This window comes from Peromyscus californicus, unplaced genomic scaffold (genome assembly GCF_007827085.1).
Source record: "Peromyscus californicus insignis strain IS unplaced genomic scaffold, ASM782708v3 Scaffold_5__1_contigs__length_169319896, whole genome shotgun sequence".
Taxonomy (NCBI): domain Eukaryota; kingdom Metazoa; phylum Chordata; class Mammalia; order Rodentia; family Cricetidae; genus Peromyscus; species Peromyscus californicus.
In genome coordinates this window covers 48355761-48381528 of record NW_026294573.1, presented here as the reverse complement: position 1 = coordinate 48381528, position 25768 = coordinate 48355761, and the positions used below count along the sequence as shown (strand labels likewise).

General features: G+C 41.6%; 1 protein-coding gene, 1 non-coding gene and 1 pseudogene across 8 annotated transcripts in view; 1 reads left to right on the top strand and 2 right to left on the bottom strand.

The window, feature by feature from the left end:
• The window catches only part of Oma1 (OMA1 zinc metallopeptidase), a 59653-nt gene extending 46710 nt beyond the window's left edge, over nucleotides 1-12943 (top strand). For 6 of the 7 annotated variants that reach the window (XM_052716166.1, XM_052716165.1, XM_052716167.1 and 3 more), the window contains one exon: nucleotides 12491-12943. In XM_052716166.1, the coding sequence (XP_052572126.1) occupies nucleotides 12491-12703 (213 nt within the window). In that variant the 3' untranslated portion in view covers nucleotides 12704-12943. Of the gene's footprint in view, nucleotides 1-5836; nucleotides 5941-12490 lie in introns of all 7 variants that reach the window. The other variant, XM_052716168.1, reaches the window with a different exon arrangement.
• Nucleotides 12944-15349: 2406 nt separating this feature from the next.
• On the bottom strand, nucleotides 15350-25386 carry LOC128096529 (eukaryotic initiation factor 4A-I-like; annotated as a pseudogene).
• Nucleotides 16518-16661, bottom strand: LOC128098085 (small nucleolar RNA SNORA48). Its single transcript, XR_008214117.1, has one exon. It is a non-coding gene; the product is annotated as a small nucleolar RNA SNORA48 (small nucleolar RNA).
• Nucleotides 25387-25768: the final 382 nt, after the last annotated feature.

Genomic DNA, 25768 nt, shown 5'->3' with positions numbered 1-25768 from the left:
CCTTCCCCTGAGAGAGAGACCTTCTTCCTGTGTCCTGTCTTTTTATTGACTTTCTGTTCTGCCTTCTCATTAGTTCTAAACCCAACCATATGACTTCCTCATCACTGCCTGTCTATACAGACCTCCAGGTCTCTATGGTTCGTACTGAGATTAAAGGTTCAGGTCACCGCTTGGCTGTGTCCTTGAACACACAGAGATTATGCCTGCCATGTGATCAGATTAAGGGCGTGTGCCACCACCGCAGGACTTCTGCTAAATGGCTTGCTCTTAGCTCTGATCTCCAGGCAACTTTATTAACATACAAATAAAATCACATTTCAGCACAAATAAAATATCACCATAAATGTGAAGGTCTAATTCTTTAGTGTCTGACTTTGAACTGTAACTAATTTGGTAATGTTTTAAAACTTTAGGTGGGCCTGGAAATATAGTTCAGTTGGTCAGTGCTTGTCTGGCCTACAGAAAACCCTGGATTGCATCTCTAGCACCCCATAAACTAAGTGCAATGATGCACATCGGTAATACCAGTGCTTGGGAGGTGGAGACAGGAAAATCAGGAGTTCAAGGTCATTCCTGGCTCCACAGTGAGTTTGAGGTCAGCCTGTGCTACATGAGACCCTGTCTCAAAGAAAAAAAAAATAAGCAAAAAGGGAAAAGAAAACAACTTCAGGCATGTTTTCCAATATATTGATCATAATTTGGTTTTTCTTTAACTTTTGGTTTAAAATGTTTATTAATAAGTTATGTATAAGTTTTGGATTAAGTAGATATCAACTCTAGTTTGTTTTGTGTTTTTCTTGTTTGTTTGTTTCTGTTGTTTTGAGCCAGGGTTATACTACATATATACATATACTACCCTGGCTGGCTTGGAACTTACTGTATAGACAAGCCTGGCCTAGAATTCACAGAGATCTTCCTGCTTCTGCCTTTGCCTCCCAAGTGCTGGAATTAAAGATGTGCTCCCTCATGTCTGGCTCTCATCAATTTTTTTGTTTGTTTGTCTGAGACAGGCTATATGAGCCTAGGCTGGCTTCGACCTTTTGTGTAACTGAGGCTGGCCTTGAATTCTTGAGTGCAGGAAGTACAGACCCTGTGCTATTCTACCCGGTTTTGTACAGTGCTGGGGATCCAACACAGGCTCCATGCATATTAAGCAGGAACTCTACCAACTGAGCTACATTTCCATCTCTGTGTGGCTTAGAAACAGTGGAAATTTGTTTCTAAATTTAGAAACTGGGAAATCTTAGATCAAACTTGGTGTCTTATAAGGATCCAGTTTCCTGTGCATAAATGGCTGTCTCCTAGTATAACCTTACATGGTGAACTAGGAAGCGAGGTCTTTGGAGAGTCAGTTTGTCCATCCATCCATCCATCCATCCATCCATCCATCCGTCTGTCCGTCCATCCATTCATCCATCCGTCCATCCATGCATCCATCCGTCCATCCATTCATCCATGTGTCCATCCATCCATCCATCCATCCATCCATCCAGCCTTTATTTATCATTGTATTTTAAGACAAAGTCTCACTCTGGAGCTGAAGGTGGTCTTGAACTTGAGCTCTTCCTATCTCAGTTTCCCCAGTGTTTGGATTACAAGCATGGGTCACTGTGCTGGGAACAGAGCATCTTTTAATAAGCACTGGTCCCATTGGGATTGACTTTTATGACCTGATTACATCTCAAGGCCTCATTTTATTAAGGCTATCACATTAGGATTTCAGCATGTGAAGTTTGAGAGGCACAAGTGTTAGTTGATTGGCACCTTTTATCTGAATCAAATCTTACTTAGATCTTAAGTGAAGGAAAAACATAGCAAAAATAGTAGTGAAATTTACCTGATGTAATCTGTAGTATTACTCACCTAAGCAGGGTAGTATATGTGTTTCACGAGTAATTGATTATACTGAGGGCCAGCGAGGACCCCAGACCTTAGAGGCCCTGGGGAGGCCATGACTTGTCTCTAAAGTCATGACACACACATTTCTTTTCTTTTGAACTCAGTGCGATTCTCAACTGTGTGGCTTGTTTAAACTAGATAACGAGTTCTACTAGGCAGCTGTGATTTGAAGTCTACCCGAAATTCTAAAGTTGTCATTTCATCAAATCACCGAGGATCTTCAGATAGGTAAAAAAAGGGTGTGCTTTAGGGAGGTCTGTGAAATGGTGATGAACTGATTAGAGAGCATGGGGAACATGGCTGGAGAAACAAATGTTATTTGGGAGCCAGTGAGGAAGAAAAACAGAGGAGGTCTTTTTTTTTTTTTTCTAAAAATAAACCATCCCAGTTCAGAAATTTAATTTGAAAACTGCAGGTAAATTTCTTATATTTTTCCCCCAAGTGATTAAATTCAATTTGAAAGCAATAAAACTCTACTACAACATTGGGAATAATTCAGTGGTTGAAGTGAGAATGATAGTTAGTACAAGGGTATACTGTTAATTAGAACACACAGTCATAAAGATTGGAATGTGCTGCTCTCCTAAGTCTGATTTCTGTAATGGAAGGAAGCAGCCATGTATGGAAGATGTGTTCCTACATACCACTAAAGACTGCATTTTTTTTTTTTTTTTGAGACAGAGTTTCATTGTGTAACAGCCTTAGTTGTCCTGGAACTAGCTCTGTAGACCAGGCTGGCCTCACTCAAACTCACAGAGATCCATCTTTCTCTGCCTCCTGAGTGTGGGAACTGAAGGTGTATGCCATCACTACCTGGCAAGACTACGTTGTTAACACGATTGTTTACTTGGGATTTTAGGGTTGAATTTTACTGGTGGCTTCTGTCCCCTGACATTTGGACAGTCAGACACCTTTCTAAGGTCTAGAGCACTGGTGCTCAAGCTGGTTTACAACAGACACAGTATTGCCCTCCGGAGGTAGCCGCAGTGATAAAACTGGCAGGTTCACCTAGGAACCGAATAGAGATCAAGGTGAAGGGCAGAGTTCATTCACGGAGGCATCCTCTGTGCTTAACTGGTGAGGACACAGCCTGCTGTGGGTCTGATGTTTGGGGAAAAAACCAACACCTTGTTGTTCTGTGATGGGAACTTAAATTTTGGTGACTTTGATTTTTAATTTCATGTGCTAAGGATTATAAGTCTATTTTATCAGATTCTTTGAATGCCATTATAAAATATATTATTTCTTGCTATAATTTGTCAACATTAGAGATATTAAATTATTTATGTAACATAAATCTTGAAAGATCTTATTAATAAAAACAAACCCAAAGCCAGATATTGGGGTGAATTCTGAAAGATCAGAGAAGCAGAACAAGCCACAGCCACCTCACCTTGCCAGTTCTTCAGTTGATCCTGTTTCCTCAAACTGGAAGCCTTTGAGTCCTCATTCAAACTGCTGCTCAAAAGCCTAAAAGCTTAAAAACCTCTAGTTTCTGGTCCTCACGCCTTATATACCTTTCTGCTTCCTGCCATCACTTCCTGGGATTAAAGGTGTGTGTCTTTCCCAAACAAGACATGAGATCTCAAGTGCTGGGATTAAAGGTGTGTGTCACCATGCCTGTCTGTTTCCGGTGTGGCCTCGAACTCACAGAGATCCGATGGATCTTTGCTTCCCAAGTGATAGGATTAAAGGTATGTGTACCACCATTTTCTGTCCTCCATGTCTATCTAGTGGCTGTTCTGTTCTCTGACCCCAGATAAATTTATTAGGGTGCACAATATATTGGGGGACACAATATCACTACATTTCCCCTTTTTTGTATATTGTAATAAACTTATCTGGGGTCAGAGAACAGAACAGCCACTAGATAGACACAGAGGCCAGAAAATGATGGCACATACACCTTTAGCAGCAGTTCAGCTGAGATCCATTCAGGTGAGGACTCAGAGGCTTCCAGTTTGAGGAAACAGGATCAGCTGAGGAATTGGCAAGTGAGGTGGCTGTGACTTGTTCTTGTTCTCTGTTCTTTCAGTGTTCACCCCAATACCTGGCTCTGGGTTTGTTTTTATTAATAAGACCTTTTAAGATTCGTGTTACAGTTTTACACATCCAACAGATGTTGAATCGCTATTGCTTACTGGGCTGTAGGTCTTGTAAGTGAACAGCAGAGACACCCACACCCTCACCCACCCATACTCCCATCCATCCACACCCTCATCTGGTTTATTCTCTAGTGAAGGAAACAGGCAGTAGAGGAGATGTGAGAGGTGAGGCTCTCTGGAGTTTCTTTGTAAAGACAAAGTCCTGTTGAATAAGGATCCCATACTTATGACCTAATTTATCTTTAATTGCCTTCTTGTAGGCTCTGTCCCCAAATATGTCCATACTAGGGGCTAAGACTACAAAGTATGGATTTCTGTGAAAAACAGTTCATTCTCGGGTGGACAGCTAATATGTGAGCAGAGATGGAAGGGCTGTTGGAAGAGCAGTTGATATGGAATGGCTTGGGTTGGGGAGACATTTCAGTGGGTCAGCTATTTGCTGTGAAAGTGTAAGGTTGTGAGTTTGGAGCTCTAGAATCTGTGTAAAGCTGGGCATGGTATATAATCCCTACACTCCTGCAGTGAGATTGGAGGCTGAGACAGGAGAATCCCTAGAAACCCAGGCCAGCTATCCTGTTGTGCACAGCACTGAACTAGAAGAGGCCCTTTTTACATAAGATGAGGACCAATGTCCTTTGACCTCCAGACAGGTGCCTCTGTCTGCATTCATGAACACACATACATGCACACACACACATGCTCACAGGTTTAAAAAAGAAACTAAAATGGAATGGCTAGAGTAAGTGGTCCCAGTGAGGTTTCTGACTTTGCTCAGAGACCAGATTTTAATGGAGGGTTCTGAGCATCACGTATGGAGACATGATGTTGTGACTTGTCCACTCACTTTATTCTGGAGGAATTTGGCATAGCATATTGTTCAGAGAACAAATTTGCTTCCTTTCTTTTCTTGTTTTTTTGTTTTTGTTTTTGAGATAGGGTCTCTCTATGTAGTCTTGGCTATCTTGGAATTTGCTATATAGATCAGGGTGGCCTCTAACTCAGAGATCTACCTTCCTGCCTCTGCATCCCCAGTGCTGGAGTTAAAGGTGAATGCCACCACATTGGCCTCTTATTTTGTTTTTAAATCAAGATAGCACCATCAAATATAGGGAAAAAATACCCTTACTATTTTTTTAATGTGAATTCTCGGAAAAAAACAACATGTGTAAATGCCTAGTTAAATATCATGATGTGACCCACTAGTATGTGAAAATGATAAATATAGGTTTGTAGTAATAATATTATTTGTTGTTGGTAAGCTGATATGATATAATTTTATTTACTTGAAATAATCAGTTAGATTTAGGAAACATATTCCACATATTTTGGTTACCATAACAACTTGGGTGAAAAACTGAAGAACAGATGTTATGTCAACCTGTTGATGTTTCATAGCGTGAGCTTCAGAATTACAGCTATGCTGTTTAGACTTTGAGTTTATGTACATCATAATTTGTCCTTGAAAGAAATACCTTATTTAAGTATTTTGTAAAATATGAATCAGTGTGAATAACAGAAATCTTGTTGAAAGGTTTATTTTAAAATCAAAAGCCTTCAGGTTGATTTTTTTCTGTGTTCCTGCTGGTATTCTCTCCCCCTGCCATTACTCTTCATGAGGGTAATGGGTGGGCAATGATAGAAGAGCTAGGAAACATTTAATTTGGAATTGTTGTTTAAGGTTATATAATTATAATCATAATTTGAATAGGATTTGTTTCTAAGTATTTTAATTGTAAACAGCATTCCATCTCTAGGCATGAGAATCACTCGGTAGCAGACTGCAAATGCATTCATTTTAACCTCATTTTATTTTTAATCCTTTAAACTTTCAGGCAGCTGGGAATTTGAACTCATGTGTAAATCATTCTTATGCATTTGTAATTGGATGAAACAAATGAATAAATCATTAATATTGTGCATCTCATGAGCAGAGAATGTAAGTGTTTGGAATTACCATGAAATGTCATTGTTGGCCATGTGTAAAAACCTACACTGTTCACCTTACTGAATCTCATTTTGTCTGACATGGAGAGTGTTGAGGAAGCAAGGAGCAGCTACTATAATTGAATCGGCCTCTGAATCCTAAGACGCCAGAAAGCCTGGCACTAATATTGTCTAAAACCTTAAAACACAACATTATGGCTGCAGCGAATGGACTGTTAGCTTTGAGGGATAAGACAAGAAAGAGTAATGATATATTTTAAAATGGAGGTGCCCCCCTCCCAAAATATCTTGCTTTCTGTTTTCAATGGACACTTTTAAGCTAATCACAAAGCCCTTCTGGCATTTCTCCCTCCCCCTTTCATTTAGTTATCATTTATATGTTATGGATAAATAATTTCTGTCTTACCTGATGTGGAACATGTAGAAAAATCACCACGTATGTCAGCAGTTGGTTCATACTTTAGTTGTTACTGGAAATAAATGTAGCCAGTGCCTTAAAAGAAAAACAAAATACATGTGTGCTTATTGCGCATTTCTTTTTAACCTTTTGAAAGATTTTTATGGTGTATAACACGACCCATGATGTTTGTACATGTTGTGGAGTGGTCCGATCAAGCTAACAGGCAGATCTTTCACCTCGTAGTTCTGGAGGGTGACAGCCCATGGCCACACTCGTGGCAGTTTCAGGTGTACACCGTTACTGGTGTGCCACCTGCCGCACAGTGGCACTCAGAACTTCCTCCTTCCATCTCACTGGAGTGTTGTCCCTGATCAGCATCTCTGCATCTCTTCCCTACCCTGGTGGCCACCATCCCCTCAGCTTCCATGAGCCGCTTCCTTAGACCCCCACGTGAGATCACACTGTGCCCCTCAGAGTCGTCTGTGTTGGGACAGATGACAAGACTTTGCATTCTGTGTTTCCTTTGGTTTTGGAATTTCACTCTGTAGATGGGGCTGACCTTGAACTTGGGGCAGTTTCCTCAGCTCTCCATTCTGAGTGCTGGGGTTCTAGGCCTGTGCTACACTGCCTGGCTAGGATTTCATCAATCTTCTGGTAGGAGGGGTTGACCAAAAAGTTTTGTTGAAAAACCTTGCCCTTACTTCTCATTCCTGAGAGCAACTTACCTCTGTCAAAGCAGTCGTTTAGTTTATGTTCATTTACTGAAAATCCTCAGCTACTTATAATTCCTAACTTTTGACCATTTCACAAATGAGTCAGAGTTCAATTTCTATTGTAGTTTGTGAAAAGAAATAAATGATTTCAAACATATTTTGAGAAGTGTAATCTTGATTTGTATGAATATTTAATGAACATACCTTAGATCTTATTTAACTCATTAGTTAATGAGGAAAATGGTAAAATGTTATAACTAGTGTAAAGGAGAATTTAACAACCATGATATAAGAAATCCTATATGAGATATAAGTGTGATAAATCCAAAGACAATTGTATAATCTTGTGGATGGCGCACAGGCTCTGCTAACCCGACTGGAGTTCTACTGAAGGAAATTGAGCCTGGATTTTTTTTTTTAATCAAATTCAGGAATTGGGAACTGACACCAAATAGGATGGTCATAAATTCTGTGAGTCCATGGGACTGTGCAGGTCAAAAGAAAAAGCTGTTTACTCTGGCATTTCTCAAACCTTGCAAGGTGTCGTTGGGTTTCAGAAAACTGTTCCCTCTGGCAGATGTGTTTTTGACGTGATGCCTGTGGTGATCTTCCTTCTGGCAGCAGACCGCCAAGCCTCAGGAAAGCATTCATCCATCCTTTGTCTCTCCCTTCCCTTCTCCCTCCCTTTCTCTCCCCACCACTCCTTAGCCATTCTTCAGCCATTTTGATGCTTATAAATAAATACATAATCAGTGAGAAACACAACTGGCTATAAAACAGCTCTATTCATAGGGCAACAAACAGTTGCTTCTTACCAGACATGGTTCGTTCCCATTTCCATAGACAAGTATAATTTTCATTATCATTAATTTTAAAATAACAGAAATAAGGCAAATATTTGGTGAGTATTTTTAGCCAAGTGATATTAGTAGCTCAGGTTAAAATCAGAAGTAATTAAAATGTGTATATAGACATGAAGCCTGGTTTCAAAAAATGTATGGTGTTGTATGTATATACATGTTTATGTATGGACTGTCACAGTAAGTATAAGAAAGGCAGTAAGTTAGAATGAACTTCCTTAGGCTAACTTTGGAAAGAGCAAAGGTGTCAGTAAGTCAAATAAAAAAATGTATTCTAGAAACCTGTAGAGTCACAGCAAATTAACTAAGAAAAAGGCTCTGAGCCATATGGGGCCTTACTTTGGAGACTTTGTCCATAAGTGCAAAGAACAATTACTTAGTAACCAATTAATTCTAGCATCAAAATATAAAAAGGGACATCAACTGTTTGATTCATTTCATGAGCACGAAAGATTTTGTTTCAGCAATTTGATTAAAATGTCTTTTAAAATTTATGAACTGGGATCATTAATTAGCAAACAAGTCAGTGCTATATCACAATTATTATTTACTACAAGCAGCTAAATTGTTCTCACGTTCATAGGCGGCATCTTAAAGGCACACGAGAGCAGAAACGCAGTCCTGGTCCTTGATTCCTCTCTTTCCTACTCTTCTGCATCCCATCCATGCCAGTGTTTGGGCTTCCTCCAGTGTGCATTAGGGATCTCTGTGGTCCTTCACTACAGCCACCACCTAGAACAAGTCACCATCACCTCTCCTAGTTCCTGTAACTCCCTCCAATTTCAGACTCCCTGGTCCATTATTTCCGTTAATGGCCTATTTACAGTGTATAATGAGAATAACCTCTTAAATGTTATTTTCTTGCCTAAAACCTTCCAGTGTTTTCTCATGTAACTTAGAATAAGAATCTACCCTGTTCTAGTTACTTTCTGTTGCTGTGATGAAACATTGACCAAAACCAGTTTGGGGGAGGAATGGTTTTATTTAGGTTACAGGTCACAGTCCATCACCGAAGGGAGTCAAAGCAGGGACCTGGGGTCAGGGATTAAAGCAGAGGCTGCAGGTGGCCAATGCTTACTAGCTTATTTATCATGGCTTGTTCAGCTTGCTTTCTTATATAATCCAGGAATGGTTCTGTCCACAGTGGGTTGGACCTTCCCACATCAATCAGTAATCAAGAAAGTGCCCCACATACTCACCTATGGGCTAATCTGATGGATGCAGTTGAGGTTCCCTCTTCCCAGGTGACTCTAGTTTATGTCAAGATAATGAAAACTAACCAGCTCAGTCCTGTAGTCTTCTGATCACATGAGCTGGCTACTGCTTGTCTTGCTCCCTAGCTTTACACCTGTCTTGCTCCTAGGTTTTCTGGGGTCTAGTCATTTTGCGCCAGCTTGTCTTCTTCTTATAGACCGCCCCCCCCGGGTTGTGGATTTCTCTGTTCCAGACATCACCTCCCCAAAGAGGCTTTTTCTGGCTCCTCAGTGTCAAATAGCCTGTCTCCCACACAGTCATGTTCCCTCTTCCAACTAGATTGGTCTTGTTTCCTGTTGATTGATTGTCTTCTACTGAGGAATATATGGCCCCTGTTCTCTGTGGTCTTCCTGGTGGCTCCCACAGCTTCTGAGATACCTAGTGAATACTTACGTGGCCCTAGGATATATAATAATAGAAAAAAATAGCTAAAATAGGACATTCTGCTGTAGAAATGATTAATGCTTGCAGTGCTTAGATGCTATTAGTTATAGGAAATTATGGTCAGTAATGAGAAAAAGATGTTCCTAAGAACTGGCAGTGTAGGAATATCAGTGTGCAAGGCAGTCTAACTTTTGATTTTCTCCATACATTGTTAGGTTAGCAGACTCTTTAAAGTTCTGCTTGATGAACCTGTGTGTCTGTGGGTGAGGCCCTGCCTCCCTTTCTCCCTCACCTGTGTGTCTGTGGGTGAGGCCCACCATCCTCTCCCTCACCTGTGTGTCTGTGGGTGAGGCCCGCCATCCTCTCCTCTCACTGTGTGTCTGTGTGGGTGAAGCCCGCCATCCTCTCCTCTCACTGTGTGTCTGTGTGGGTGAGGCCCGCCATCCTCTCCCTCACCTGTGTGTCTGTGGGTGAGGCCCGCCATCCTCTCCTCTCACTGTGTGTCTGTGTGGGTGAGGTCCTGCTCCTCCTCACCTTTTGACACTTACTAATAAAAAGTGGTTTGCAAGAGCTTTGATAATGTTTTTTCTTTTTTTTATTACTAAGAAATTTTCTATTCATTTTATATACCAACCACAGAGCCCCCTCCCCTCCCTCCTCCCGCACCCCTGCCTCCCCCCAACCCTCCCCCCATTCCCACCTCCTCCAAGGCAAGGTCTCCCATAGGGAGCCAACAGAACCTGGTACATTTATGCACCAGGATGGATCCACGCGGGCGTGAATCCCTGCATCTACCTTCATCAGCCACTGGATGAGGGCTCTATGATGACAGTTAGGGTATTCACCAACCTGATTACCAGAGTAGATCAGTTCAGGCACCCTCCCCACCACTGCTAGTAGTCTAAGGTGGGGTCATCCTTGTGGACTCCTGGGAACCTCCCCAGCACCCCGTCTCTCCCTATTCCCATGATGTCTCCATCTATCATGGTATTTCTTTCCTTGCTCTCCCACTCTGTCCCTGTTCCAGCTCGAATATCTTCTTCCCTTATGTTCTCATCCCCCATCCAGTTGGGAATCTTTAAGGCAGTTGCTTTTGCGCTCACATTCAGTTTTCCTCAGGATTCTTGGAGCTGTATATTCTTGCTATTGGATTATCTTTCTATTTTCTCATACAGTGTAGACTCTCCATAATATTTTATAGCATTTATTAAAATGATTATTCATAGTTTAAAATTCAGCCTGCATTTATGAAGTGCCTCTTTTATGCAATGCATAGAGTCGGACAGAAAATAAAGGCAGTGGAAGGCATATTCTAGGTGCACATGGGGAAAATCCTCACTTTTGAAGAAATTTGAAGATTTATTTAATATGATAAGTTTGAATTTATAAAAGGGAAAAGATATTAGCACACCAAAATGCAATAAAACATGTAGAAAGAAAGCCAAAAAAAATCTAGAAAATGTTTTACTGAGATATTAAGTAAACCTTTCTATTCAAAAGATTTTGCATGTAATATAATTTTTCTTGAGAGGAAGTGGAATGCAGCAATCCACACATGAGGAAACAGTGACAGGAAATCTTTATGAAGAATATAGTTTTTCTGGCAATTAAGGAAACAGGTCAAACATATCCAAAGTTCATCTACTCAGTAGAAAGATCATTCAGAGTGGAACAAAATTAGCATAAAAAGCATACTAGACAAAAGCAAAAATTTCAACCTTTTTATTTCCAAGCCAACTTTACTTTTTAAAAAAAGTAATAGATTTTTTTTATTTTTAGTAAATATTGTATATATAAAAGAATTATTTGAGACAGGGTCTCATGTATCCCAGGCTGGCCTCAAACTTATTCTGTAGCTGAGGATAACCCTAAAATTCTGATCTTTCTGAGTCTGCCTCCTAAGTGACGCAGTTATCGGCATTTGCCTCCATGCCCGGTTTATTCATGGTGCTATACCTTCTGTAGGTTTGGACATGTGGTATGGTATGTGCCCAACCTGTAGTACACCGAGTTTTGTTTTTTCTCTGCCCCTAAACATCGCATGCCTGCTTCTCTTTCTTTCTCCCTGTCCTCTACAGAGTTTCGTGGTTTGGGGGCTGGTTATGGGCAGCAGCACTCCGCGACTGCCCTCTGTTCGGGCAGTGACTCTCTGTACCGTTACCATGCTGTTTTGGGTTTTCCCAGCTAATGTAAATCACATGCTTTGTTGCCATTTCCTAACGTTCCAGTTTTAAGCCTTCTATTTATCTTTCACCGCAGAGAACTAGATTAAACTCTCTTTCCAGCACTGTCACCCCCCCCCCACACACACACACACACACGCTGCTCTCTTCTTCCCCAAATGATTAAATTGTGATTTGGGTTGATTCAAGATTTGGTATTTTAAACTATAAACATCAGTTACAACTGAGTTACACAGCGCGTTATAATTGCTCTTCCTTTCCCCACAACATTTTATTCTCCCTAGAGTTAAAAATTGTTGTGATTTTGATTTTCTGCTCCTTCTCTGTCATTAGCATCTATTCCACCCTAGAAGGTCACAGCTGTGAGCAACTTTGTTGTGTTGGTTTTCTTCAGTGGGTTCAGTCATGGACATTCTATTATTTTTCTTGGGTTGAAAAAAAATCTCTTATAGAATCTTCAGAGCCTCGTTAATCTGATGTTGTTCTCAAGATCTTCGAAGGTGATGAAACCGTTTATTTTCTTAGAGACTTGTTTACCTCACCATGTGGCTGTTGTTCCACATGCAGCTGCTGCTTTAAAAAGATGGTTACTGGACCAAATCATGGAAAGCGATAGCAAACGTACCCGTGGTTCTTCTTCGTGTGTTATACTTGAGTCGACCTCTATTTAAACATGCAGACACGTTCTCTTACTTTTGGTTGTCTTGTGCAGACCATGTGAAGAACTGCATTGTGTTCTTCTTTGTAGGCTCTCAAACTTCGGGAGGTCTGTAATTGCCCACCACTCTCTGGACCAGACCCTCGGCTGCTGTTCAAGCTTACCGTGAAGCATTTTCTTGAAGACTCAGAGAAAGAGGACCTAAACACCACTGTTAAGAAACAGAAAATGGATGCTCTCCCCATTCAGAAACAGGAACAGATACCACTGACATACATAGTTGAGAAAAGAACTACAGGTTGAACTGAAATGTGTGAGACTTGGGGTATGAAGAATATAGCGATCTTCATCATTTTTATGTGACTCCTAAAAATGATGTTTTAAATGAAAAAAAGAGGATATTCAAGGTCAAGTCATGTCTATTATAGATACCTGAATTTTTCTAGATTTGTATCTTTCATAAAATATTATTGTATTTTAATCTATTTTGAAATACTTCCAATGAGGAAAACATCACAGAATAAATTTATATTATTATCCATACTTGCTTTAGATTTGGAAGTCAGGCCCCTAGTGGATGCATCCTCTGAGGGTAGTAATTATTATAAAGAACTTCCTGCCTACAGTGGGTTTTGAAGTCTAGGTGGTTATTAAATGGGTAACTGACAGTCTGGAGGTGATGGTCTGCACTGGATTGTGGGGGTGTGTGGAAAAGAGAAGAATTCCCAAGGGAAATACCCCCAGGTGAATGTTAGAGGACATTTCTATTCAGAGGCACAGGAAGTGCTGCTTGTGGGTCAGGTGACCAAGTGAGCTGTACAGTGTATGTGGGGAGAGGTGTAGGCATACTGTGGTGATGTGGGGATTTGGAGGTCCCCAGAGGACACTGCTGTGTTCTCACTGAGGGCAATACCCAGAGAGGCAGGAGTGAGTGCTCCCTCATTCTTCTTGCTGGCCGATGGCCAGGTGCTGTGGGAGGATATAGGGGAAGGTGCTCCAGGAACGTCTCTAGTGAAGCCTGAAGTTGATGACCATGTTGTGTAGGGATGGAAGTAAGTTTTAAAACATGAGTTATTTAGGCAGTTTTATTTATACTCTCAAATTGGTAGCCTTAGGTTTTATCTTTTAGAGGGATGATTTTCTTGAAACACATTGTCTTAGTTAGCGTTTCTATTGCTGTAAAGAGACACCATGACCACGGTAACTCTTATAAAGGAAAACATTTAATGGGGTGGCAGCTTACTGTTCTGAGGTTCTGTCTGTTATCATCATGGTAGGACATGGCAGCATGCAGGCACACATGGTGCTGGAGAAATTGCTGAGAGTCCTACATCTTTCAGGCAACAGGAAATGGTCTGACTGTCACACTGAGTGAAGCTTGAGACCTCAAAGCTTGCACCCTCAGTGACACATTTCCTCCAATAAGGCTGCACCTCTTAATAGTGCCACTCTCTTTGGGGGCTATTTTCTTTCAAACCACCACACACATTCAATAGATACTTTGTTGGGGAATTAAAAGTGAAAGAAAATTCTTTTTATGAGGAGTAACTGCTATCTAGGAGCTGAGCCCTTAAAAGGTTTGTTTTATTTTTACTTACGCATATGAGTGGGGAGTATATGCAAGTGCATGTGATGCCCAAGGAGGCCAGGAGGGTGCCAGATCCTAGAGCTGGGGTTACAGGTGGTGATGAGCACCTGACATGGGTTCCGAGAACTGAACCTGGGTCCTCTGAAGGAGCAGGAAGTGTTCTTAACTATAAGACATCTCTTCTAGCCCTTGAGCAGAGCCCTTTTTATTTCAGTTATTACACAATCTTATGAGGTAAGTTTTATTTTCATTTTATGTTTATAAATGGGCTCTGAGAGGCTTAATAATGTGCCCAATGTCTCTTACCTAGAAAGAACAAAATTATATCTCTGGTTTCCGGTTTGTTCATTTGCACAACTCTCACGTACTAAAGACAAAGCTATAAAAAGACAAGGAACAAATTGCATTCTCGATTATTTGTTCGCTTCATTCAATACAGGTGAACTTCAAAGAAGTATGAAATCAGAGAAGTCTGCAAGTATAAAAGCACCGTGTTGTCTGCAGGGTGGTTTTCTGAGTCTTCTTAGATCCTTGTGTCAGTCTTCATGAGAAACTTGGGGTAAGGTAGAGTGGCAGAGCAGGTCCCCCGCCCCCAAAGCTTGTGAAATCTCACTTGGGATGTATCTTGATGCTCAGACAAAATGCCTAGTTGTCATGAAGACAAGTTTGAGCCTATTTATGTTTTTCTGGTCCCGCTGTCTTGTTTATAAAGTATTTCTTGATCTGCACACAAGACTGCAGTTGTAAGGGGAGTGTCACAGTAGCTGTTATCCATGTTGCCGTTCTTTATGCTCCTGGTGACTGGTTTTGTAAGCAGCACCCTGTAATGTGTAAAGACGTTTGGAGAATGTCACCCACAGGTAAACAGTAAGGCTTGACTTCTGTGGAGAGTTCCTAAGAAAACAGTGTACTGCAGTCCTTATTCTTCTTTTTTCTTCTGTCTCTCTGGTCAAGCTAATCCTATTGTTCAGAGGTCTTAGAATCTGCATGCAAGTTGACACTATGTCAGAAAGAGCGTGGATAAATTAATGATAATGTCTTTTAGTAAACACAAAAGTTTTTTTTCTTTTTATTCTTTCTTTCTTTTTTTTTTCTTGTTGGTTTTTTGAGACAGGGTTTCTCTGTGAAACAGTCCTGGCTGTCCTAGAACTCACTCTGTAGACCAGGCTGGCCTCAAACTCACAGAGATCCACCTGCCTCTGCCTCCCGAGTGCTGGTATTAAAGGTGTGTGCCACCACCCAGCTGATACAAAAGTTTTTTAACTATGGAATCAAGTAGAGAAATGTTGGATTTCACCTCAGGATGTTCTGGAGTCTCTTAGGAGAAATTAAATAGTGGTTGATGGTAAGATCCATTCAAGTTTTTTTTTTTTTTGCCTCAAAAGGTGACATTTATTTATTTATTTATTTATTTATTTATTTAGAGAACCAAAAACCAAAAAACTAAAAACAAGATGTCCATCCCTTGGCTCCTTTCTCTCCCCACTCCAGCTGTTCTTCATCCCCCAAGGACTGAACCCTGGCTGGGGCCAGGTAGCAGGACAGCCCCTCAAATGAGGTCAGCCACATTGAGGGGCATCTCTTTAATGGAGGTGTTGTAGAATGTCTCAATATCTCGAAGAGTCCTTTTGTCTTCCTCTGTCACCATGTTAATAGCCACACCTTTACAGCTAAAGTGACCACCAGGACCAATTCAGTGGATGCAGTTTTCCCTGTTGGTGGGAAGGTCATAATTGATGACCAGGGAGACTGCTGTACATCAATGCCTCTGGCCAACAGGTCAGTGGTAATTAATACTCTGCTAGAACCAGACCAGAACTCCCTCATGATCACATCTTGTTCCTTTTGGTCCATATCTCCATGCATGGCAGAAACAGTGAAATCCCAGGCATGCATCTTCTCAGTGAGTCAATCCACCTTCCTTCTGGTATTGATAAAGATTACTGCCTGGGTGATAGTCAGGGTTTCATACAAGTCACACAATGTGTCAAGCTTCCACTCCTCTCACTCCACATTGATGTAGAATTGGCAGATACCCTCCAGGGTCAATTATTCCTTCTTCACAAGGATCCGAATGGGGTCTCTCATGAACTTCTTGGTCACTTCAAGGACATCAGAAGGCATTATAGCAGACAACAAAACTACCTGTGTGTTACTGTTGAGCTTTTGGAATATATCATAGATCTGGTCCTTGAACCCATGGCTTAACATTTCGTCTGCTTCATCCAGTACAAACATCTTAATGTATTTGGGGGACAGGTATCTTCAGTTAGGCATATCAAACACCCAGCCAGGGGTGCCCACGATGAGATGGGGAGCTTCCATTTGCATTTTCTGCACCTCAGCATGAACATTGGTGCCCCCAATACAGGCATGACAAGAGGAACCCATGTAGTCCCCTAATGCCATGACCACTTTTTGTATTCTGTAGCCCAGACTGACCTCGAACTCACAGAGATCCACCTGCCTCTGCCTCCTGAGTGCTGAGGTTAAAGACATGTGCCACCACTGCCTGGCAGCATCAGGATTTTATGTGCCCTACGTATGAAACAGCTTTGACCACCAAGTCAGGCATCAAGCTAGGATGAACAAAGGACTATCATCTGCTCTGCTCCTGACTGATATAAGAGAAACACCACCAAAAAGGTGTCTCTTTGCTCATTGCCAGGGGTTCCATTCAAGTTCTTAAGTGTTATGTTCTTTCCATTGTATAACTTCTCCTGTTACTGTCTGTGCTTTTCCTGTGAATAGAGCATGCAGATGTTGGGCAGTTAGCTCAGCCATTAGGATCGTGACAACAATAGATCCAAGGTACAAATTTAATTTAATTTCTCCTCTAATCCAAATCTACGTATTTGCGACTATATGTTTAAACCTAACAGTGCTTGGAACATTATAGGCATTCAGTTAATATTTTATTTCCATTATGTGATCAATATAAATCATTTGTTCAAAGATTAATTTTAAAAGAGAAGGAACTATACTTGGTGAAAATTTTATTTGATACCCGCTAAGTACCTGTGGGTTCCAAGAAATTTTCAGAGTCCTCATTCTTCCTTGGTAAATGAGCACAGTAAACCCTCAGATTCTAGTGCAGTTATTCCATGAGAGATACACATAGGGCATTCTGCATTGTCTAGAGCTCTGAGCACAATACAATTCACCCCGCTTTTATTGATGCTTTCTTTGTGTTAAGTGTAGTGCTAAAAGCACTATTGGACTCCACTGCACTCTTGTGTAAGGTAGACAAATATCGCCCTCATTTCCATTGTAAACCAGGAAACTAAAGTTTAGAGGGATAATGAAAACTTGTTTGGATTAATCTCTTAAAAGACAAGGAACATTTGTTTCTAGTAAGAACAGACAGAGAAACTGAAACTCTATCAAGAAAATGTATTGTCTTACCTAATAAAACTCCCCAGAAGATACTAGTTAGGGATACAGTTTAATACAGAGCATCATGATGTCATCAAAGAAGTAGCTCATTTTCTTCAGTTTTTTCCAGCTCTGGCTTCACTCTGCTTTGATATCTAAATGGCTGCCAGCAACTCCCAGGGCTACATGCCTTGTTCATCCAAATGTGAAGAGTGACTGTCCATACAGCCACTGAGACACACTTTCAACACTAACTGCTTCCTGAAGCAGTTGCCATGGTAGCAGCTGGGATTATCCTGATTGCCTTGGACCTCATGCATAGCATCCATCATTGTGACTGAGAATGGGTGCAGTTTCCAGCACCCAAACAGAATCATATCACAGGGTTGGAGGAATTCAGACACAGCACATCCAGATTGGTCAGTGAGTAGCAAGCCTAGAGTTGAACTCCACTGTGTTTGATCTCCTTCAGCAGGCAAAGAAACAAACCAGTTCTTTAAAAAGTTGGCCTGAAATGCTTAATCTGAACGAAGATAATGTAGACTAAATTTCACATTGCTGTAAGAGTAAGTTTGCATTTGTATGCTTGGTATGCTTGCTTGACTGTGCTAGGACTACTTTAATCTGAACCTATGAGATTGAAGGATAAATGGTGTTTTGCCACAGGGAGGACAAAAGCTTGGAGGAACTAGGTAAGTTATCTGAGTGGGGTCTTCCAGTAGATAGCTGAACTGGTTGGAATTTGTAAGCTAGAGTTCTTCCCGCAAAACTGCATTCTTGTGAGGAGCAGGCAGGCATTGCTCCATCTTTTATCTAGAATCCCAAACTGGAAGCTAGTAAGCAGTGTGTGTCCAGCACTGCTTGTGTGTTGATGGCATAACTGTGAGTGCAGCCCTCATTTTTTGATTCCAAGGTGTGATTCTCATCCATACACCGCCACTTCTCTTGGTGGATCTCATAGAGCCGGAGAAGCTGGGAAGTGTGCTTCCATTCACCCTTGCTTTTGGATGTCAGGGCCAACACTTCTTCTCCCTTATTTAGAAGCATTCATTTTACTGGTCTATAAAGGGTGGGAGAGAAAAAGCTCTTCTATGCTTGTTCATACCTGTGGAAGGTAAAGTCCTCACTACTCACCTTCTAACGTGTTTATTGGAGCCTAGAGAGTTCTTTAGCAGCTGTGAGAAACATCTCTCATTTATTTCTGGGCAGAAATCCTGAGTGTTCTATCTGTGGATGTTTTTCTCCTTGTGTCACAGTTTCTGGGACATCTTGATGCCTAACCAGGGTCTCTCAGTGGCCTGTCTGTTTAGGAATGGAGACCAGTGGGGGTCATACAGTGAGGTATGGTTTCTAGCTTGCGTAACTCTATGATGTCATCAGCTACCAACTGGGGCACTGAAAAGATAGTAGGTGGGTAAAGTGCTGCTGAGCAGGCGTGGGAACCTGAGTTCAGATTTCCACACCCACAACAAATGGTAGTCACAGTGACCTGTCTGTATCCCCAGCATTGGGAGTAGAGCTACGTGGGTCCCTGTAGCTCATTGGATAGCTAGTATAGTCAGACAGGGAAAGATAATGTCTGAAAAAAATTGGGGTGGAGAGGATGATACTCCACATTGACCTCTGGCCTCCATGCACATATGCATAGACTGATGCATGCGTATTATGTGCACACAACATGGATACATCACAGGCATATACCCTTTTCTACAAGACCAACCAGGGCCTCTGATCCTTGTAGGTCTGAAGTGTTACCGAAATTCTACCCAGAAGAACAGATATTTGTGATTTTAATTTACTTGGGTAGCCTACTTATGTGAGAGAAAATGTACAACTTTTAAGTAGGCTCTTGGAAATGTTGAGCCTTGCTGGCACATTTCTGCCTCCATCTTCATTCAGGCTGCACTGGTTGAAAATCAGGTCTGCTTCCCCCACCTCCAGAATTCACAAACTATAATACAATTAACATGGATTAATTGTAACCAGTAGATCAAAAGTATAACTGTGTTTTGTAGGGTAGAGATGACAAGTTATCTAGTCAAGGATTCTGTTGTTTCATTTTTAAAATATATTTTCTAAAGTAACTTGCTTTTGCACAGACACAAATTGGGTTTAATTTTTCCCACAATGAGTTCCTTTTGATGTCACTGTAGAGAATTAAGTGTAAAAATCACTGGTTGTATTTTCCTTTTGGAGAGAGGGGCCATTAACATTTGCCCTGCCCCGTTCCCAGGGCTCTGGTGACTTTCAAATGTAACAACATCCACTGGCTTTAACATGCAGAAGTGTGGATTGGCACATGGTGATTCTTTGTTTGATTGTTTTGTTCTAATATTTGATATGGAATCTTACTCTATAAATTCATCTCCAAGCTAGCAGGGTTGGAATCAGTGAACATGGGCTCAGTGCCTCACCCTCATCCTTTTGGAATGATTCTTGGGTATATTCCTGTGAGTCACCAGATCAGCCCATAGGGCTGAGCTCCAGTGGGCCACAGCTTTACTTCCCATATATCCATTATAGCTTGTTCTCTTTTCTCTGTCTCACCCTCCCCTCCCAAGTGTTTCCTGGGTTCAACTGAATTACCTAGAGTCTGTCTGTCCCACCCTCATGCTCATGTCTGTCTTAAGGCCATGCTTTTGGGGAAATCAAACTATGAAGTTAGCTACCAAATGTTATCAAGTGCCTGCAACAAGCCTGCTCTATGGAAGAAGTTAAAGTCCAGGAGAGAGGAGTAACTGGCTCCTGGTTGCACACAAGGATCTCCAAGAACCTTCAACTCTTGGGTTGTTTTGAGAAAGTAACAAGTCAGTTCCTCAACAGAAATGTAACTGTGGTTTTGGTTTTTTTTTTTAAATCATTGTATACACATTTTTTTTTGCCTCTTCAGAGTTCCACTTCTAGTGTGCTAGGACAGGGCTCTCCCCGCTGAGCTGTATTTGCAGCAGGTGCCACTTGTAATAAGACACAGGACAATCTTCTGTAGTGTCCAGAGTGGCCACCAGTATGATCAAGGATGCTAGCTACTCTTTTGGGTCACGTAACCTCCAGAGTAGTATGCTTGCATCTGTTATCCATGATCCATATGGTCCAGAGTGACCCTAGCAGCCACTGTAAAGTAAGAATTTTGATTTGGAAATCATAGTCCATGTATCCATCAGGTGATGTTTATATGCATGGGACAGTTGTCCGAGAGCAGTTAACCTAACAGCCAGAACAGGTTGCAGGTAACACTCAATGGTCTGACCTTACCCAAAACACAGGAGTCTGTTTGGAGTTGAAATGTGAGAGGAATACAGGATAGGGGATGCCTGCTTGAGGAAGCCTTCTCAGTAGCCCTCAAACACTTTGATGAGGGCCGTGGGGTTAGATTGTCTTGGAAATTGGGTCATTTGGGAACAATAAAATAAAGTTACTAACAATATGAGCAACAATGAAAAAGGAATAATGGCTGCCAGTCATCACTGAGACTCCTTCATGAGCAAGTCTGGAAAGCACTGGACATGCATGAGCTGACTTGATACCTGGCTCAGTTCTCCCAGGTGGTTAGGATTATCTCGCTTCATGAACAAGAAATCTGGAACCCAGAGGGTCTAAGGGACTTGACCCTGACCTCCTTGTCAAGGCTTCCTTGACCCTCTGGGCTCCTGATACCCAGGCATTGTTGATAGATTGGCTCTTTGTTGGTCATTAGTGTGATGTAGAAAAGCATGTTTGGAATCATATGGACATCATTAGTCTGTGACCTCTCTTATCTGGGATGGCTTCTGTCCTACTAAACATTCCATGGCACCAGTGCCCTGGAGCTTGTGAGGGGGCAGGGCTTTATGCAAGCAAGTGCCTGGCACAGAGCTCACAATCATTATTAATTGCCCCCTTTCCTTTTCACCAATGGTTTATGCTCTACTTACATTCAAAGATGATATACAGAAGAAAGTTTGGGGCCAAATCCTAAGAGATTGCTTCTTGTCAGATACCTATTTAAGAGAGTCTTTTGTATAAGGAAGGCTCACTTCAAGAGAAAGACGTGATGTAGCCTGGTCAATAGATTTTCCCTCTCCAGATAGCACTAAGTAATAATAGGCCTATCCCTACCCTGTTTCTGTATTCTCTGCTGCTGGAGTCTCTCTGAACTGTTTCCAGTAGTCCGGCAGAGCTGGAGATCTCTCGTAAGCCCAACCTCGGTAATACCAGAAAGACAAGTAGAGTTCTCATGACCAAGTTCAAGTCCTCTTATTAACCAGAATGTTGATGACTTTATGCATGCTATTTGCTTTTCTCATTGCTAAAGGGAACTTAAGAAAGACAGATTTAGTTTGGCTCACTAACATGATTTGAGGCTACAATCTGTCAAAGTGGAGAAGTCATGGGGGCAGGAGTGCGAGGCTGCTGCTCACATTGCCTCTATAGTCAGGAAGCAAAGAGAGATGAAGGCTGATATACAGCTCAAGTTTTCCTTTGTATTCAGTCTGGGACTCCAAACCATGGAGTTCTGCTCTACAACAGAAGGTGAGTCTTCTATCCTCAGTTAAACCTTTCTAGGGAAGCCCCCTCATAGACACATCCATTTGTGTGTTTGAATAGTGTTTTCATGTTCCATTAGATTAACAATCAGGATTGACCATATGAAATGTCTTAAACATGTTGGTGACAAAAATAATATAAAATTAAGAATAACATTATGTTTGGGCCACTGATACCAAGGATAGAGGTGATTACTTAGAGAGGATGTGAATACAGATGACACCAAAGAACTGCCTTTCTTCTCTCCATAACTGAAGCTAGTGCCACATAAATTCTGTACTGTGAACCTCCTCAGGGTATCACTCATCCAGATTGTGATGTGAATAACACCCTATGGAGTTACACAGCAAGACAACCTCATCCATGGTACCTTTTCAAAACATCACTGTGGTAGGAATAGGTATGGCCCCCATAAGACTCATGTGTTTGAATGCTTGACCATAGGGAGTGGCACTATTAGGAGATGTGGCCTTATTGGAGGAAGTGTGTCACTGTGGAGGCAAGCTGTACCCAGTGTGGAAGACAATTCATTTCTGTTGCCTGCAGATCAAGATGTAGAACTCTCAGCTACCTCTCCAACACCATGTCTGCCTGCATGCTGCCTTGCTTCCCATCACGACAATAATGGATGAAACCTTTCAAACTGTAAGCCAGCCCAAATTACATGTTTTCCTTTACAAGAGTTGCCATGGTCATAGTGTCTCTTCACAGTAATAGAAACCCTAACTAAGACAATCACTTAGGGTGAACAGAAATTTACCCTGGTTACCTTCTATTAACATTTATAATAGTAGGCAAGGGTAATAATTAGCATGAGATGAAATGTGCCTGGGACCTTCCTCAACCTGTACATATTCAGTTTTATATACTAGTCGACAGCCGTTCTTCCTCTTTTCCAGCAAACTGCACGTTCAGTGGCAGTGTGTCTTGCCCAAGAGAAAGAATCATGAGCTTAATGCTCTTTACCAGCCAGGAACTGATCTAGAAGCAATGAGTGGCCAGATCTGCCAATCAGAAATAAAGCAAAGGAAATATTTTGCAGGGGCAGTAAGTGGTTTTTTTTTTTTTTCTTCACTCTTAAGAGAAGCTATGGACAAGGCTGTCTTTGCTAGGAGTCTAACTAAGCCTAAAGATCTTGTTTGTATCCATGTGTTCGTTCTATGAGATGCTGCTCCGACATTACTGAGTGTCTGAGCTGGCACTTCTGTTGTAAGTATCTCACAGAATGAAATGTTTAATATTTTCATTATTTATGCTGCTGTTATTTGATTATTCTCTCCCCTGCACCAAGGAGTATTTGTACGGATGAGCTAATGTTCACAGTTTCATTACACAAATGAGGAAACCAGGGCTTAAGAAATGTTAATCAGTTGACACACATCATACACTAGTAGATGAGAAGGCTTCAAAGCAGGTCTGTCTGAGCCTATGGTCTTCCTGCCACTGTTCTGCTAGAGGCAGTCCATGGTCCAGGAATTATATACCAGGGACACTGTAATGGCCAAGCAAATAAAACATCTCAACATGGGGCAGCTTGATTGAGTGGGGGAGTTCTCAGTTATTGGAACTGTCTGAGTAAAGATAAGCCTACCATCTGTCAGGGTTGCTAGAGAAGAGACTCAGGCTCCAAAGGCAAAGGAAATAAAGATAGCCCATGACTGAGAGGCAAACACTCCATAAATGTGTGCTGGAATGGAGCCAAATGAGCTCAAAGAAGAGAAGAAAATGAAGTTGCTATCTTAGTTACTGCTCAATTGCTGTGAAGAGACACCATGACCAAGGAAACTTATAAAAGAAAGCATTTAATTGGGGCCTTGCTTACAGTTTTAAAGGGTGAGTCCATGACCATTATAGCAGGGAGCATGGCAGCAGACATGCAGGCATGGGGCTGGAGCAATGGCTGAGAGCATAAATCTTAGCCAGAGAGAGAGCAAGCCATGAGCCTGGCATGGGCTTTTGAACCCTTAAAGCCCACCCCCAGTGGCACACCTCCTCCAGTAAGGCCATATCTACTAATCCTTCCTAAACAATCTACCAACTGGGAACCAAACATTTAAATATATGAGCCTATGGGCATTCTCATTCAAACCACCACAGCTACAGACTGGGCAAACCAGAGTTTCAGTATGCTGACACAGTGTTTCAGGCTTCTGTTTGAGGACATGGGTCTGATGTCCCTGCTCCTGGACCACAGAGGGCATTGGCATCATGAATGTAAGCTTCAGGGCTGGGTCTCCATTAAAGTGCCAGATCAGCTACTTCTTTGGCTTCTCCCTTTGTCAAATGGGAAGATGGCCTTCATGTACTTTCCAGTTCCACTGTGAAGAGTAAATGGGATGGTAGCATACTTCAAAGCTATGTGTTGATGACCTGCTATATACCTTAGCTTTGTGCTCACACAATGTGAGCTGGAGAATACTCCCCAAATTAAAAATACCATGTAGTCTTTGTTTAAAAACATTTCCAAGTCCTCTTCCCTTCTACTCCAGCAAAAGAACAAGGATAAAGGAAAAAAAAAAACCCATAGGACTCCATTTATCTATTTTGAAATAAATTGAACTCTTATCTAGGAAAGTAGAAGAAATGCTTCCAATGGACAGACTTTCCAGCAAGACAAATCCCCCAATGGCCTCTCTCTGCCACTGCTCAATAATGGTGTTTGCTATAAATCAGAGAGCTTCTTTATCAAGTGCCTTAGAAGCACTTGGGACCGATTTAGTCCCGGAGCGAGATTAATCACAAATGCTACTTTAGCAAGAGTGATGGGTGTGAATGAGAAGGTTTGGTGATTCACCCGTTGTGATAGCTGGAGTTTACAAAACCAAAACTTTAACTTTTTAGGTATTTCTTAGCTTGAGAAAAACGATTGCTTCCAAGAGTGGAGTCCTTTATTCTTAACAATGGCTTAGTGCAACGGGAAGCAACTGATGTTTTTGAAAGCACCTACTGTGTGTGCCAGGCTCTTTCAATTCCCACAGTACTTCTGTGAGGAAGGTTTGACTCCCTTTGCCTTGCATATGAGAAAAGTGAGGCCTCAGCAGAGAAATGAGTTGTCCAGGTTGTGTAGTGGCCAAGTGGCTGAGACAATGAAATGCAGATCTGTTTGACTTCAGTGCTTTCCCACAGAGTCTCTAGAGTTGACCATAGATCTTTGGCAGCAGAGCTGAATGTAAATATCAAGAAATGAATGGAAGTAGATTGTTGTGGTGTTGATCCTAGAGCTGATAACCTACATATTCCATTATGACTCAAATTTTCTCCAACTTGTCATCATCTTAACAAATATAGAGAATGAATGAATGAATGATGGAAGAAAAGCTCCCCAGAGGGAGTAATTTTCAGTTTCTTCTCTGCTTACATACAGTATGGCAGCCATGAAGCAACATGATAAGGTCAGTCTTCAGAAGGCCCCCTGTGGGCCTATGATCGATGAATACCCCATCGGCCACATTTTTGATCCTCTGCATTACTTTGCCTGGGTGCTTCCAGCCAGAGGCAGGACGGGGGGGGGGGGGGGGGGGGGGGGTGTTGAGCAATCTTCGGTAGTGAGAGGTAGTTTACTTGTACACTACCCGTTGCCTTGGCTGAGACTCTCATAGAGCTGTGACAGTCAAAAGGTCCTTCGAGTCTGTTCTCCTTCCTTCCTACTCTCCTACCATTCATGTCAGGCCCACAACTTGATCTGAAGCTCTTCATTATTTATAAGAGTTTCTCCCAGAGATTTCTTGCAACCCAATTCCATCTTGGTATCTTCATCTTGAAAGATGCTAAAGGACACACATAATGGTTCTGTTACCCAAAGTAAATCTTTATCATTAGGAGGGCAGACCAATACTATAATTCTGTAATGATACTAAATAAAGATAAACCTGAGAAAATGA